Source organism: Chiloscyllium plagiosum, unplaced genomic scaffold, assembly GCF_037043375.1.
Source record: "Chiloscyllium plagiosum isolate Xiang-an unplaced genomic scaffold, Cpla_swu_hap1 HiC_scaffold_29, whole genome shotgun sequence".
Classification (NCBI taxonomy): domain Eukaryota; kingdom Metazoa; phylum Chordata; class Chondrichthyes; order Orectolobiformes; family Hemiscylliidae; genus Chiloscyllium; species Chiloscyllium plagiosum.
Window position 1 is genome coordinate 6,234,475 of NW_028270167.1, and position 14,252 is coordinate 6,248,726.

General features: G+C 45.7%; 1 protein-coding gene across 24 annotated transcripts in view; it reads left to right on the top strand.

Moving 5' to 3' along the window:
- Window positions 1-14,252, top strand: part of LOC122540584 (pleckstrin homology-like domain family B member 1) — a 413,532-nt gene that overhangs the window by 313,281 nt on the left and 85,999 nt on the right. For 20 of the 24 annotated variants that reach the window (XM_043676461.2, XM_043676462.2, XM_043676471.2 and 17 more), the window contains 2 exons: window positions 12,445-12,573; window positions 13,168-13,323. In XM_043676461.2, coding sequence (XP_043532396.2) covers window positions 12,445-12,573; window positions 13,168-13,323 — 285 coding nt within the window. The remainder of the gene's footprint in view (window positions 1-12,444; window positions 12,574-13,167; window positions 13,324-14,252) is intronic. The other 4 variants (XM_043676470.2, XM_087976332.1, XM_087976333.1 and 1 more) reach the window with 1 other exon arrangement.

The following is a 14,252-nucleotide window of genomic DNA, read 5'->3' on the forward strand; positions in this document are numbered from 1 at the left end:
CAAAAGCGAGCAAGGGTCTACCTTCCACAAGTTGTTTCTGTGCATTTCACAGTTCGATATAAACTCCAACCTACTCTCGCTTCTTCCCAAACCACTCCCCTTACTGCAGAAAAACAGCCCTTTTCTCTATCAACCTGTTCAGAAATCTTATTACACTTCTCTGGTGCAAGTGGAAGTTGTACTCAGGCCTCTTGGCTCAGAGATAGGCACACTACCACTGTGCATAAAGCCAGCTCTTTCATATTTTTTATTTAACCTATTTTCCCATCAACCTGTTCAGAGATGTTATTACGCACCAATGGAGCAGGTGGGACTTGAACCTGGGCCTCACGGTCCAGAGGTAAGGACACTACCACTGCGCGTCAAGAGGGCCCCAAAACCAGCCCCATTAAAAAAACATCTCTCCAATGCACAGCAGCTGCTCTCAATTATACTGGAGTAGGTCCTGGCTCATTTTTAAAAGGATTCTCATTTACACCAATAATTGGACCAACAAACATCAGAGTAACCAAGTTGCTATCACATCTTGATAAAAACCGAAAGAACTGCGGATGCTGTAAATCAGAAGCAGAAGCAGAAACGTTGCTGGAAAAGCTCAGCAGGTCTGGCAGCATTGGTGGAGAGAAATCAGAGTTAATGCTTCTGCTCCGGTCACTGGACCTGAAAGGTTAACTCTGATTTCTCTTCACAGATGCTGCCAGACCTGCTGAGCTTTTCCAGCAACGTTTCTGTTCTTGTTGCTGTCGAATCTGCTCGTTTTGATGACGTGACAGCACGGCGGTCCTTTCTTCCGCTCTCTGACTTCAATGGCTGATCAATGAGGAGGGTAATGTTCCAGCCCATGGCCACGATCCAGACCAGCAGCAGTGTGGTGTTTTAGCAGCTCCTGGCCCTAAGACTGTAACGATAAGGAGCTGTGACAAAATGACAGGGACAAATTTTGTAATTGCACATCAGACAGTAACAGCAACTCTTTGATATTGATTCATTTTGTCTCATTCAGATCTGAGCTTGAGAGTGATCCCATACACTGTGGCTCAAAATAAACATTATCTCATGTTAATGCCAGGACTTGTGAGTGTCTGTGCTCCTGTTTGTGTAAAACCACAGTGAGAGTGGTAGACACACCGGTGACAGGTACATTTGACCTGATGTTGAATAAACATCTGACTGCTGATCATTGTATTCCTCAACTTAGGAGAGGTGAGGCATTGTCTGTAATCACCAGTTCACCAGTTTCCTCATTTCCCCTCCCCCCACCTTACCCCAGTTCCAACCTGCCAGCTCAGCACCATCCTCATGACCTGTCCTACCTGCCAATCTTCCTCCTCTCTGACCTATCACCTTCATCCCCACCCCCATTCACCCATTGTACACTTTGCTACCTTCTCCCCAGCCCCACCCCCTGCCATTTATCTCTCCACCCCAGAGGCTGTCAGCCTCATTCCTGATGAAGGGCTTTTGCCCAAAACATCGATTTTCCTGCTCCTCGGATGCTGCCTGACCATCTGTGCTTTTCCAGCACCACTCTAACCTAGAGTCTGATTTCCAGCATCTGCAGTCCCCACTTTTGCCTAGGGGTCAGAAAAAGGTCAGACGGTCCTTAATAAATCCAGTCAGGAATTCAGGAGAGATGTCTTTCTCCAGAGGATGGGTATAATGTGGAACCCGCTTCCATAGATAAGTGACTGAGGTGAATAGTTAAGGAATGTATTTACAGGGTAGCTGGATAAGTACATGCAGGAAGGAAGGATGGGAGGATATGTTAATAGGGTTAATAGGGTGTGGAGACTGAACTGGAGCATAAATACCAGCATGAACTATTTGGACTGAATGGCCTGTTCCTGTGTAGTGTATTCATCATACCTCAACAATCTCTCACAGCACAAGCTACGACACATTGCTGTTCAGATATCACGGAGCTGTTTAAACATGCTCAGAGGCAGTGACAAAAGGCTATTTTGTCAGCAGCTTTGAATCATAATATCCACTCAGCCCCAGGCACAGAGCTGCAGAGGTGTTCAAACAGAAAGAAAAACATTGATTTTGGCAAGTGATATTGGAGCCATTCTGTGATTCCATTCCATTAAATCAGGGATTAAACAAAAACCAGCAAATGCTAGAAACACTCAGCAGGTCAGGCAGCAGATGGAGAGGGAGAAACACGGTTAAACTTTCACACAGAATACTCAGAGATTAAGAGATTTAATTTTAAACAAGTTCAGAAGCAATGAAAGGGGCAGATTTGGGTGGAGAAACTAAAGGGGAAGGTCGAGATGGGATGAAGGGAACGAGAGGTTAAGTGACAAAAACGAATGCAAATTTGAAAGGCTGTGGATAGAACAAGGAGGGAAAGGAAAGATGGGCCCAGAATACATGTAAAAGGTGACACTGAACATCTACTGGCATCTGCTCCCTGGCAAACAGGGGAAGGGTAGCAATGACCTACAGATATTGAAACTGGAAGGGTCAAAAATGCCTCCTTAAAAACTGAGGCTTGGTTCCCGAAGTTTGCGTTCAGCTTCATTGGAATAATGCCGGAAGACAAGTACAAAGAGTAGGAGATTGATTAAACAAACAGTAAGGATTCAGTTGAAAACCTCATTGTCAGCTCCTGAGAGTCTTTGTGTTAAATTCCTAGCTGGCTCTATTTAATTTATATTCATTCACAGGACAAGGGATTAAACAAATGCTGGGTCAGCATTTATTGTCCATTCCTGATTGTCCTTGAGAAGGTGATAGGGAGGTTGTGAAGACATTGTAGACAGTGTTTACAAGTCAGAGAAAGTGGGTGCTGCAGATGCTGGAGATCAGAGTCAAGATTAGTGTGGTGCTGGAAAAGCACAGCACGTCAGGCAGCATCTGAGGAGCAGGAAAATCGATGTTTCGGGCAGGAGCCCTTCATCAGGAATTTTACAGATTGGCTATGTTGCAGTGGGGCAGGATGGTAGATTTTCTTCTTGGAACCCAGGAGTACACCCAATGGGTTTTCACAACAATCCATTAGCTTCCCAGGCATCATCATAGATCTGAGAATTTACTACACAATTTAAATTTACACCCTCCAACAGCTGGGGGAAGGGATTTGACCCAGTGTCTCCAGGTCATTAGTGCAGCCCTTGGAATTGATGATAACCGAGTTTAATGTTGCCACAATGCTACCAGACCATAAGGCTCCAGTCTCATCAGTGAGAGATGACTGATGGCACTTTAGCCTGAGGGTCACTATGCCCCAGGTGAGGCAAGACATTGAGAAAGAGAGTTTTTCATGGTTACCTCAGCCGGTGTGGGAATTGAACTTGATTACTGTTAGATCACTTCTCAGTGTCAATAGCTGAGATATCACAGGTGCAGATCACTCCACATCACAAATCAGCCAACTGAGCTGACCAACACCCTGCACTCCAACCCACCCACCCCCCAACCAATTCATAAATGCTGTCCCCTCCTGAGAGCCATCTACAATCGAAACGGATGCTGCCTGCCCCACTGTGATTCTGTCATACATCTTGTCCTATTTGCACAATTGGCTGGATTTTCACATGGGCTTTGGGCCCAAGTGAGTCCCGTAACCAGCAACGAGACCTTCATAGAGTCACAGAGATGTACAGCACGGAAACTGATCCTTTGGTCCAATTTCATCTTGGGGGACAGGTTCCTAATTTTCCTCCCTTGTGGGAGGAGAGGCGTGGTTAAATACTGGTCAATGATCTGCACCTGTGGGATCTCAGCTATTGACACTGAGAGGCAATCTAACAGTAATCATGATTTGTGACAGGAAATCAGCTGTAAATCGAGGTGTAACAGGGCTCTGTAAATATTAACATGACTGTCAGCCAATGAATTTGAGGAAAGCAGAGTTATGGAAGGATTTAAATTAACAGCCTACTTTAATGCAAATAGAGTTCTTTTAAACATGAGCTTCCATTAACTGCTGCCAGTCAGAACTTGTCAAATGCGAGAGCGATGTCTCCCGCTGAAAGCAAGACTATTTCTCTAGCATAATGCTCTCCGTGGAGATTAGCTACATCAATTAAACAAAAAAATTATGTTGGTTAGTTCTAGAAGTCACTCCAGCAGAAATCATCCATTTTTCTGGAGAGGACTAGTGGTAATATTGCTGGCAAGTGATGGTGCTGAGTTGGCCTTAGTATGCTCTGTGCTCCCCAGGTGTGTCTCAGATGCCTGTCCATCGGGCTGTACTCTCTGGTGTTACCCAAGATAAAAGGGCCATTGTCTTTATTCTACTCAGGGAGCAGCTGTGTGCAATCAATGATAGCTCAGCTCTCCAGAGAGATAGAGATCGGATGTATCCTTAATTCCCCTTCCCACTCCCGTTCCGACATGACCATCCTTGGCCTCCTCCATTGCCACAACGAACCACACCGCAAATTGGAGGAACAACACCTTATCTTCCGCCTGGGCAGCCTACAGCCCTGAAGACTCAATGTTGAGTTGTCCAATTTCAAATAACCTCCCTTCCCAACCCCAACTTCCTTCCCAGCCCCTCCCCCTCCCTTCCACTCCTCCCTGTCACCAACTGGATTCATTCCTCCCATTGACTAACCCTCTACCTGTCTTCACCATCCTGCCCCCACAATCCCTTTTATCTACAGTTTCCCCCACCATTCCTGAAGAAGGTTTACACCTGAAACGTTGACTTCTCTCCCTCCTGATGCTGCCTGGCTTGCTGTGTTCTTCCAGTCTCCTGCCTGTATCCTTCATCAAGGCAACTCATCCCATTCTATTATGACAAATGCTCCAGACTATACAGACCTGTACCTTTCAAGACAGTTACATGTTATTAATATGTGACATTCCTTATTGCCTTGCCTTTGGACACGTTCTCTGTTTCCCATAGTCAGGGTTCAGTCAGTTGTGTCTGTGCAATATCCAGTAACATCAGTGAAATATCACCGCAAAGACTGGCATCCCGTCATCAAGTCACCCTTTATTGTATGTTCAGTACATGACACTGACCCAGCTAGCTCAGAGCTGGCTCCTTGAGTGAGCAGAACCTTCTGCCACTCCTGTTTATATTTGTCAGCCAGGGCTCTCTGATTGGACCAGGTTAACAACCCCAATCAGGGAACCCATTTTCTATGAGATCTACCCGGCTGACCTTGTTCCAATCACTACAATCAGTGGACTCAGAGTCCTGACTGTGTGTGTAAGCCTGTGATATTGAGGCCATTAATTAATTAATAATTAGTGTTGTAAATAAATGTCACAACATCTATCTCAACACGAATTCAACTCTATGAGATATTTATGAATGATCCCATAGAAAATGAGAAAACACATCACATCCTGTTTCTGGATATCATCTCAAGTCCAAAGGCCTGAACGTGGGCTCTGAACAAGCTGCAGTACTTCTGTGAGCAAATATCTGACTGACCAGCACTGCCTCAGCCTCTGTGCATGGGTTGGTCATTCCAATGATGTTCTAGGGATCTAGCACAGGTGCAGTGGTCACAGAGTGAGACCAGAATGACCAGCAGACGGGGAATCTGTAAAAAATCAAATGTATGCAACAATCAAGTCTCGTTTACAGAGGTGTTAGCACAAAGACAAATATAAGCAGCAGTTGTTGCTTTGTGAGTCAGTGTGTGTTGTTACACTCCAGTAATGACACTTAGAGATATCTGATCAGCTGACTCACAGCCCCATGTCACCTGTAGGCTGTGACCTGGTGAGTGAGTGAATTGTTCTGGAAATTGTTTTGATGCTGTGGACTCTCAGTCGGTCTGAACGTGAACTTGGACATTCTGCAATGAGAGAGCAGCCTTGGTCAATGCAGCTGCAGATGAAGCTGATTTGTGTCCTCTGTCAGGGGGAAGGTCACGTTGTGGGAGATCTGATCTGAGCGGCAGCCTCCAGTAAACAGGAGATTCCGATTCCAGCCCCTACTCCCTGCAGCAAGTGACACCAAGTAAGGGCGAGCCCAAACTGGGAAACGCAATCTGATATTTAAGGGTTACCATAGTCGAGGGTTTTTTTTGTGACACACTTTACTCTTGCTTAAATACAGTTTCTAACTTTCTGTGCACTAATTCCTTCTAACTCTGTTAACTCTTTGAGATACTGACATAGCTCCTTCCTCCTCCCCACCTCCTGCATGTTTTGTCTATCGCCCAGTCTGCTATGGTAACTGAGGTAACATCACAGAGACCATTCCCTCACCCCCCCCCCCCCCCCCGCCCCATTGTCCTCGCCCTCCACTGAAACGACGTCTGACTGCACGGTCCATGTCCCCGTGGCGATGTGTGAGTGCGCGCTCGCGTTGCTAAGCAGCTTACCTCGTGGACCACTGCTTTCACCACCTCCAAGAGAGAATCGATGAATTTGTGTCAGAGATTCATCGGTTGTTTATAACGTCTTTCTGCTATTGTTCCTAACCTAGTGACATGGCCAGAGGAAGATGAATGAGACTTCACCAGATGGGAAAACAAAATCCCTCCCACTCCCCCGTCATGTCTTGCCAGGGGGGCCAGTCCCAAAAATTGCTTGCTTTAAATGAATTAACAAAAGAAGTGGCCTGAGATTCTTTCCAAAGTTCTTGTTTATTTTAATGGAGTGGCAGAGTTTTGTTACACTCAGTCTTCACAAAAACCAGGTGGGGAAGTCCGGGTAACACCATTTTTCTGTCTGATCTTTCGTATATGAAACCCAAAAGAAAAGTTGCCTGGGTAAATTGCGGCCAGCCAGCATGTGTTTCAGCAGTATGGTTTCTCAGATGTTTAACCAGTCCTACAAAGCAGAATGCAGTTGTTATAGATCTCCAGGCAGTTATGAGACAGGTATCAATTCTCCTCTCAGTGTAAGGCACAGACCCTCTCTATTCATTAATGGGGACATGGGCATCGATGCCAAGACCTGCATTTGTTTTCATCACTAATTACCCTCGAGGGGAGTTAGGCTTCTGGACTCACGTGTAGGCCTTCATCAATCTTCTTCATTACTTCTTCCAAATATTCAGTCGAGTTTGTGAGACAGGATTTCCCACGGACAAAGCTATGATGACTGTCCGTAATCAGTCCCTGCCTTTCCAAATACATGGAAATCCTGTCCCTCAGAATTCCCCTCCAACAATTTACCCACCACCGATGTCAGCTATCATTCCCTAGCTTTTCCTTACCACCTTTCTTAAACAGTGACACCACGTTTGCCAACCTCCAGCACCTCACCTCTGACTATCAGTGGTATAAATATCTCAGCAAGGGGCCCAGCAATCACTTCCCGAGTTTCCCACAGAGTTCCAGGGTACACCTGATCAGATTACAGGGATTTATCCTCCTTTGTGCAATTTAAAATATCCAGCACCTCCTCCTCTGTAATATGGGCACTTTTCAAGATATCAATATTTATTTTCCTTGCCAGTTCTCTTGCATCCATATCTGTCTCCACAGTAAAATTGATGTGAAATACTCATGAAGCAACTCCTGTGGTTCCACACATTGACAGCCTTGTTGATCTTTAAGGTGTATGTGCATGTACATGCGTGTTTGTGTGTGTGTCTGCATGTGCGTGTTTGTGTGCGCACATGTGTATACGTTTGTGTACGCGCGTGTGTATGAGCGTGTGTGTGCGCGTGTGCGCGCGCGGACACTGTTTGTGAATGTGTTTCGAACCTGCTTCATGTAATGACCAGCAACTTTCCCTGCCCCAGCCCCCGGAGAGTATTAGGAATTCCAGGCTAACCTAACATCTGACTGTCCCCTTGAAAATGTCTCCCTCAGCACTGGAGCAGTGGAGAGGACATTGAGTGCACATTACCAGCTGGATGCAGTCTAGGGATCTCCATGATCCTTCCTAATACAGCCCAGTACCTCCATACAATAGTAACTTGCATTACCTGGTGCCATTAACATACTAAGCCATCCTGAGGCCATATACAGAATTGCTTATTCACTAAAATGGAATGCTGAGTGAGAAAAGGAGATTGGTGGGTAGAGGAATGTTTTCAGGAGGGTCTTGAAGGGAAGCAGGGATGTTTAGGGAGAGAGTTTCGGAGCTTGGGAGCAGAAACCGTGACCATCGATAAACAAGTGATGAATGAGCAAGAGGGCAGGATGTGAGGGATGTAGAGACACTGGTGGGTGGGTGGGACTGAAGAAGGATACAGAGATGGAAGAATTGAATGCATTGAGGAGAAGTTTTAAATTGAAGCAGATGTGTAAGGGATTTGGTGCATGAACTACCTCCTGCCCCAAATGGCCAATAAATACGTGACCCAGAAACTTTGTCAGATCTCCTGATCGACCTTTGTTTGAGAAGATACAGGCACCTGGGACCAACAATTTCAAATCCAATTCCCAGTCCTTGTCCTCACTGAGACAGATTCCGCAAACACTCATACTAACTGTGTGTATTTGGATTTGGTCAGTTATGTCCGTCAGAGTGGAGTGGAATGTGTGGAAGTAAATTGCTTTCTGAGAAGTGACAAAGGTACAAATTGTGAAAGTGGTCAGCCACTGATTGGTAAGGTTGTACAATTGTGTGAGCATAAGAACTGAGGATGCAGGAAATCAGAAAACAAAACAGACATCACCGGAGAAACTCATCAGGTCTGGCAGCATCTGCACAGAGAGAAACAGAGCTAATGTTTTGACATTTGCGTTCTGAAGAGGGGTCACTGGTCCCACTTTGTTGCTCTCTCCACAGATGCTGCCACACCTACTGAGTTTCTCCAGCAACTCCTGCTTTGACTTTAGTGAAAGCACATGTTTTTCACCCGGTTTTACTAGCTCCAGGCTTTCACCATCTCGGGCTCATGGCCAGAGATACTGGGAGGTGTTCACTAAGCAACCATCACAGCAAGTATCAACACGCTGTTTGACTATGGTGTGGAATCTCTCCTCGGTCCCGTCCTGTTTTTATTTATTTTAAATAAATAAATGTTTTATTTATTCACTCAGATGGGGCATCACTGGCTGGCCCAGCATTCATTGCCCGTCCCTAGTTGCCCCTTGAGAAAGTGGTAGTGAGCTGCAGTCCACCTGCTGTGGGTTGACCCATAATGCCCTCAGGGAGGGAATTCCAGGATTCTGACCCAGCGACAGTGAAGGAACAGTAATATATTTCCAAGTCAGGATGGGGAGTGGCTTGGAAGGGAACTTGCAGCGGGGTGGTGTCCCCATGTATCTGCTGCCCTTGTCCTTCTCGATGGTCGTGATTGTGGCTTTGGAAGGTGCTTTGAGGATTTCAGTGAATTTTTTGAGCAGATGGGGAGAGTTCTGGAGAGGTGCAGAGATTTGTGGAGGGAGTTCATTACCAGCTGAAGGGCATCATTGCTCGTACTGCAGTGAGGAAATTCAGGGATGCTCAAGAGGCCAGAACTGGAGGAGCACAGAGATCTCGGATGGTTGTAGGGGTTAAGGAGATTACGGAGAGGCAGAAATTTTCCATGTCTGTCTGGATCAGTATTCCCCAGTGGGGGCAATTTTCCCACTCACTCATAGGCAGACCTTTCTAGTTCTCATTAGCTAAGTGTCACCTACCCACACCTTCTCCCTGGCAGTTAGGGATGGGTAATAAATAAGGACCTAGCCATCAACACCTACTTCACTTGAACAATTTTTTAAAAACTCAACAGGCTGATTGAGATAAAATTCCGCTACCATCAGTGTTATAAAACCATAAGATATAGGAGCAGAATTAGGCCATTTGGCCCATTAAATCTGCTCTGCCCATCCATCATGGCTGATAAGTTTCTCAATCCCATTCTCCTGCCTTCTCCCTGTAACCTTTGACCCCCTTTACTAATCAAGAACCTATCTGTCTCTGTCTTAAGTACACTCAGTGACTTGGCCTCCACAGCCTTCTGCAGTAATGCGTTCTGCAGAGACACCACCGTCTGGCTGAAGAAATCCCTCCTCCTCTTAGTTTGAAAGGGTTCTCCTTGAAACACCTTTGACTATAACAGACACCATTCACACACACCCTGACCACCTTCGCCCCCACCCCTGCCAACCCCAAGACTGGGTGCGGAGAGGTGCCTGTTATAAACACAGGCTGTATTATACTCAAAAGATTTCTGCAGATTTTGTTGTTTAATTGTTCCTCAGACTTTGAAGGGTTGCTTGCAAGTGAGTGTGGAGCTTATCTACTGGCTATTGTTGGCATGAAATGAGGTCAGCATATTCCTGGAGCACTGGGATATTGAGCAACCCATTTTGTGCCAAACCTTTTCCTTGCCAACATGTCCAGAGCATGTGCAGTGAAGCAGTCTAACCTGGAATATAAAGTGATGGAATTGTACAACTTGCCTTGAGGAGTATGGCAGTGTAGAGAACATGTTTCCACTTGTGAGAGTGTGCATAAATATAACCTAGATTCTTGTAAACCTCCTAATACATTTAGGGGAAGCATCTTTATCCAGAGAACAGTGAGACTGTGGAACCTCCTCCCACATGGAAGTTTATTTATTCATGAGACTGGGCTAGCATTTATTACCCATCTCTTAAGTCCCTTGAGAAGGTGGAGGTGAGCTGCCTTCTTGAACTGATGAGGTTCCTGGGGTGGAGGGATGCCCACACTAACCTGAGGAAAGGAACTCCAGGATTTTATCCCAGCAACATTGAAGGAATGGTGATATATTTCCAAGTCAGGATGGTGAGTGGCTTGGAGGGAAACTTGCAGGGATGGGTGTTCCCATGTATCTGTTGACCTTATCCTTCTCGATGGAAGTAGCCGTGGGTTTGGAAGGTGCTGTCTGAGGATCTTTGGTGTATTTCTGCCGTGCATCTTGTAGACAGTACGCACTGCTGCTATTGAGTGTTGGTGGTGGAGGGAGTGAATACTTGGGAATGTGATGCCAATCAAGTGGGCTGCTTTGTCCTGGATAGTGTTGAGTTTCTCGAGTGTTGTTGGAGCTGCTCCCATCCAGGCAAATGGGGAGTATTCCATCACACCCCTGACTCGTGCCTTGTAGATGGTGGACAGGCTTTGGGAGGCAGGATGGGAGTTTCCGAGCTGCAACCACAGTATTAATATGGCTGGTTGTGTTCATTTTCTGGTCAATGGTAATCCTCAGGATGTTGACAGTGAAGTGGGGGGGGAAATCAGAGATGATAAACACAATTGAATGTCAAGGGGCAATGATCAGATTCTCTCTTGTTAGAGATGGCTGTTGCTGGCACTTTTGTGCCATGAGTGTTATTTGCCACATATTGGCCCAAGCCTGGATATGGGCTGCTTCCGAGTAGTTGTGGCGAATCAGGAAGAAGCAGTTAAGGGAAAGCTGTCACCACACGAAACAAACTGAAGCCGCTGTTGAAGGAAGGAATGGCTGAGGTTGCGAGAAAGTCAGCAGGAATTCAGTCTGTAGCTGACCCCAGGTTCAATAAAATGACCAGAGGTTTTGCTGCAAGTTCTTTGTTGCAATTCATGCTCCTGGTTATTAGCTAGTGAGCTATTTCCAAATCCATACCAGTGCTCAGGGACATGACAACATCCTCTCAGTATTTGGAGCATCATCGTTGGACACTTCCTGTCCCCTTGCTAGTCATGTGATCTGCTGGGGCAGATTTGAAATGGGTGGTAAAAAGCAACCAAGGTGTTGTAGGAAACCTTCCCCTCTTATCCGCCTGAGGTTGTGGTTAGGAGAGAAGAATACACCTTTGGCCAGCTCTGAGCCCAGATCTTGGGTCAGTGGCAGCCTTTATCAAGGAAATTGGATTAACTGGGGAATGGAAAATTCCAGAGAAATCCCCCCCCCCCCCAAAGATGATAGAATGAGACAAATTAAACCTTCCTTCTCAATGGACTGTGAATGAAAAGGGATTGCCCAGACGTGGTGACATTGTGATGGAGGGGCTTCATTTGAAACACTATTGGGTTTGAGGTGGCATTGTGTAAATGGTTGCCTGTTGTTGAGTGAAATCCTGTGTCTCTATTGTTTGACCAGGATGACCTCCTAAAGTGCTCCTGATGATGGATTAGCTTGATGTACAGGGACTCACTTTATTGGCAAACATTAAGCATTAGTACCACTTCACACAAAAACATCCCCACCACGCAGTAATCGTTAATCTATAAAATCTTTGTGTCCCATTGAAAGAGGTGAAGTTGGGTAAATTTTGGTGAGGCTAGCTAACCACTTGAATGGGACAAAGTTTACAGGATGTGGGACTAATTGAGATGGCGCCGCTATGATCAGCTTCATGTTCCAGAGGTTCTAGATTTTCTTTATTTGGACTTTGGAGTAGGTCATTCGGCCCTTCTATTGTGCAGCATTCAGGAGCTGAAACAGAATTGTTTTAGTGATGATTAGCTACTCTCAGGCCTCTTCTCAAACTTCGCTACTCCAGCTCCCAAAACCCATCGCCAACTCTCTATTCCAAACCTGTTTGGCTGTAACCACTGTTCTAATCTTCAGGCTTCTGCATGGCGTGGATTTGAGAAGTGTGTTTTTTTTTTCTCTTTTTTGTTTTTCAAATTCAGGAAAGGGTAAAGCTTGATGCTGAGGAAAGAGAAGTGCAGAGACTACAGTCGCATTGCCATGAGTTGAAGAGCCAGCTTGATAACTGCCCTGAATCAATGAGGGAGCAGTTACAGGACCACCTCAAAAGGGTCAGTTTCTCCTACCTCATTGGCTTTCCCTCCCTCTGGATCGTATGACCTCTCTGTCCTGATACTGTAGCTGACTCCAGGTACTCAATGTCACAACATAAAGGCGATTAGGCACTCTGGAATCAGAAGCGTTTAATAAAGTATTTACGGTCGCCCATACACAGCATAAAACCCAAGAGATTTGGGGGAAACCTTGGAATGACACTTGCATGATTGAATAAGTCTTGCATTTTGTTGGGTTTTGTTTTTGGTTGTTTTAAATTTTGGATCCAATTTGTTGGAATGCATTAAGAAACTCCTTTTATAAATGCTTTTAACTTTGCTTTGTCATTACTTATTAATATACTGTGGCCATTTGTACTGAGAAGTTTGTGAAGTTATGTTGAAAACATGAACTCCATATTTTGCTAATAGTTTTTGAGGGTTCGAGAGAGCAAGAGAGATTGAGTAGTCAAGCTCTTGATGTGGTCAGTCAGTCTTAAGCGAATCACATCAAGATCCTCCGGGAGGATTGCTGCCGAGCAGCAGGACACAGCAGGCTTGATGTTCTTTCTCTCTGCTGTTAGTTACGGAATCTCTCATGACCTGTCCTAGGAAGTGGAGACTCTCGAATCTGAAGCCAAACTCTTTGAAGACTTGGAGTTTCAGCAGCTGGAGAAGGAGAGTCGCTTGGAAGAGGAACGGGAGACGGTGAGCCAGCAGCTCCAGCAGGACAAGGCTGAATACCAGCGCAGTGCCATGCGGAGAAAGGTACTGGCCCCTCTCTGTAGCCAAAGTCCCTGCCTCCTGCCCTCCTCCTCGCTCCAGGTTCAATGACAGTGGGTGGTGAACAGCTGGGACCTGGGTTTGACTTCATCGTAGGCAGTGCTTCACATTGTCTTGGGGATTATCCCAGAGTGCTTCACAAAACCTTCTGAAGCACAGTGTCTAAAAATCCAGTGGGCCAATTGATTCACAGCAAGACTTCGTAGATCCCTGGAAATGCGGGATTAATTAACGGGGAGAGAGCGAGGAGATTGGCTCTGTGTTCCCTTAAAGAATGAAAGGGGGACCTCATTGCAACTTAGAAAATTCTCTCAGAGCATGAGAGGACGGTTTAGATGGGTTGTCGAGTCTAGAACCGGGGAAATAATCTCAGGATAACGGGTCGGCCATTTTGGATTGAAGTGAGGAGTGATTTCTTAGAATTCTATACTCCAAATGGCAGTGTCACTTGAGTATGTTCAAAATGGAGATCAGCAGATTTCTGGGCACTAATGACATTGAGGAATATTGGGATAGTGCAGGAAAATTGCATTGAGGGGATGATCAGATGTGATGCAATTGAAGGGCAGAGCAGGTTTGCCGGGCTGAATAGCCTGCTCCTGTGTTCCACTCCAAAAAAAATGTCAACAGAATTCAAGTCCTCACCTTTACATGAGACGTTTGTTTGTTAGTCATAATCCATAATGCCCACACACCCTAACTCCCTGTATTTGTACAACTATTCAAACCCTTAATGAGTTTATCCATCGCTGTTCCCTCATCCATTAGGTCTCGGGCATCCCCTGAGACCAGATGAGATGCTAACAGTGATGTCCCACAGTGTCATCAGGATCATCCCTGAATCCTCTGTCGTTGAGGGTTGCTATAATGCTCAGTTGATTCCATATTCAGATCAAGGGATCTGTTGAATACCA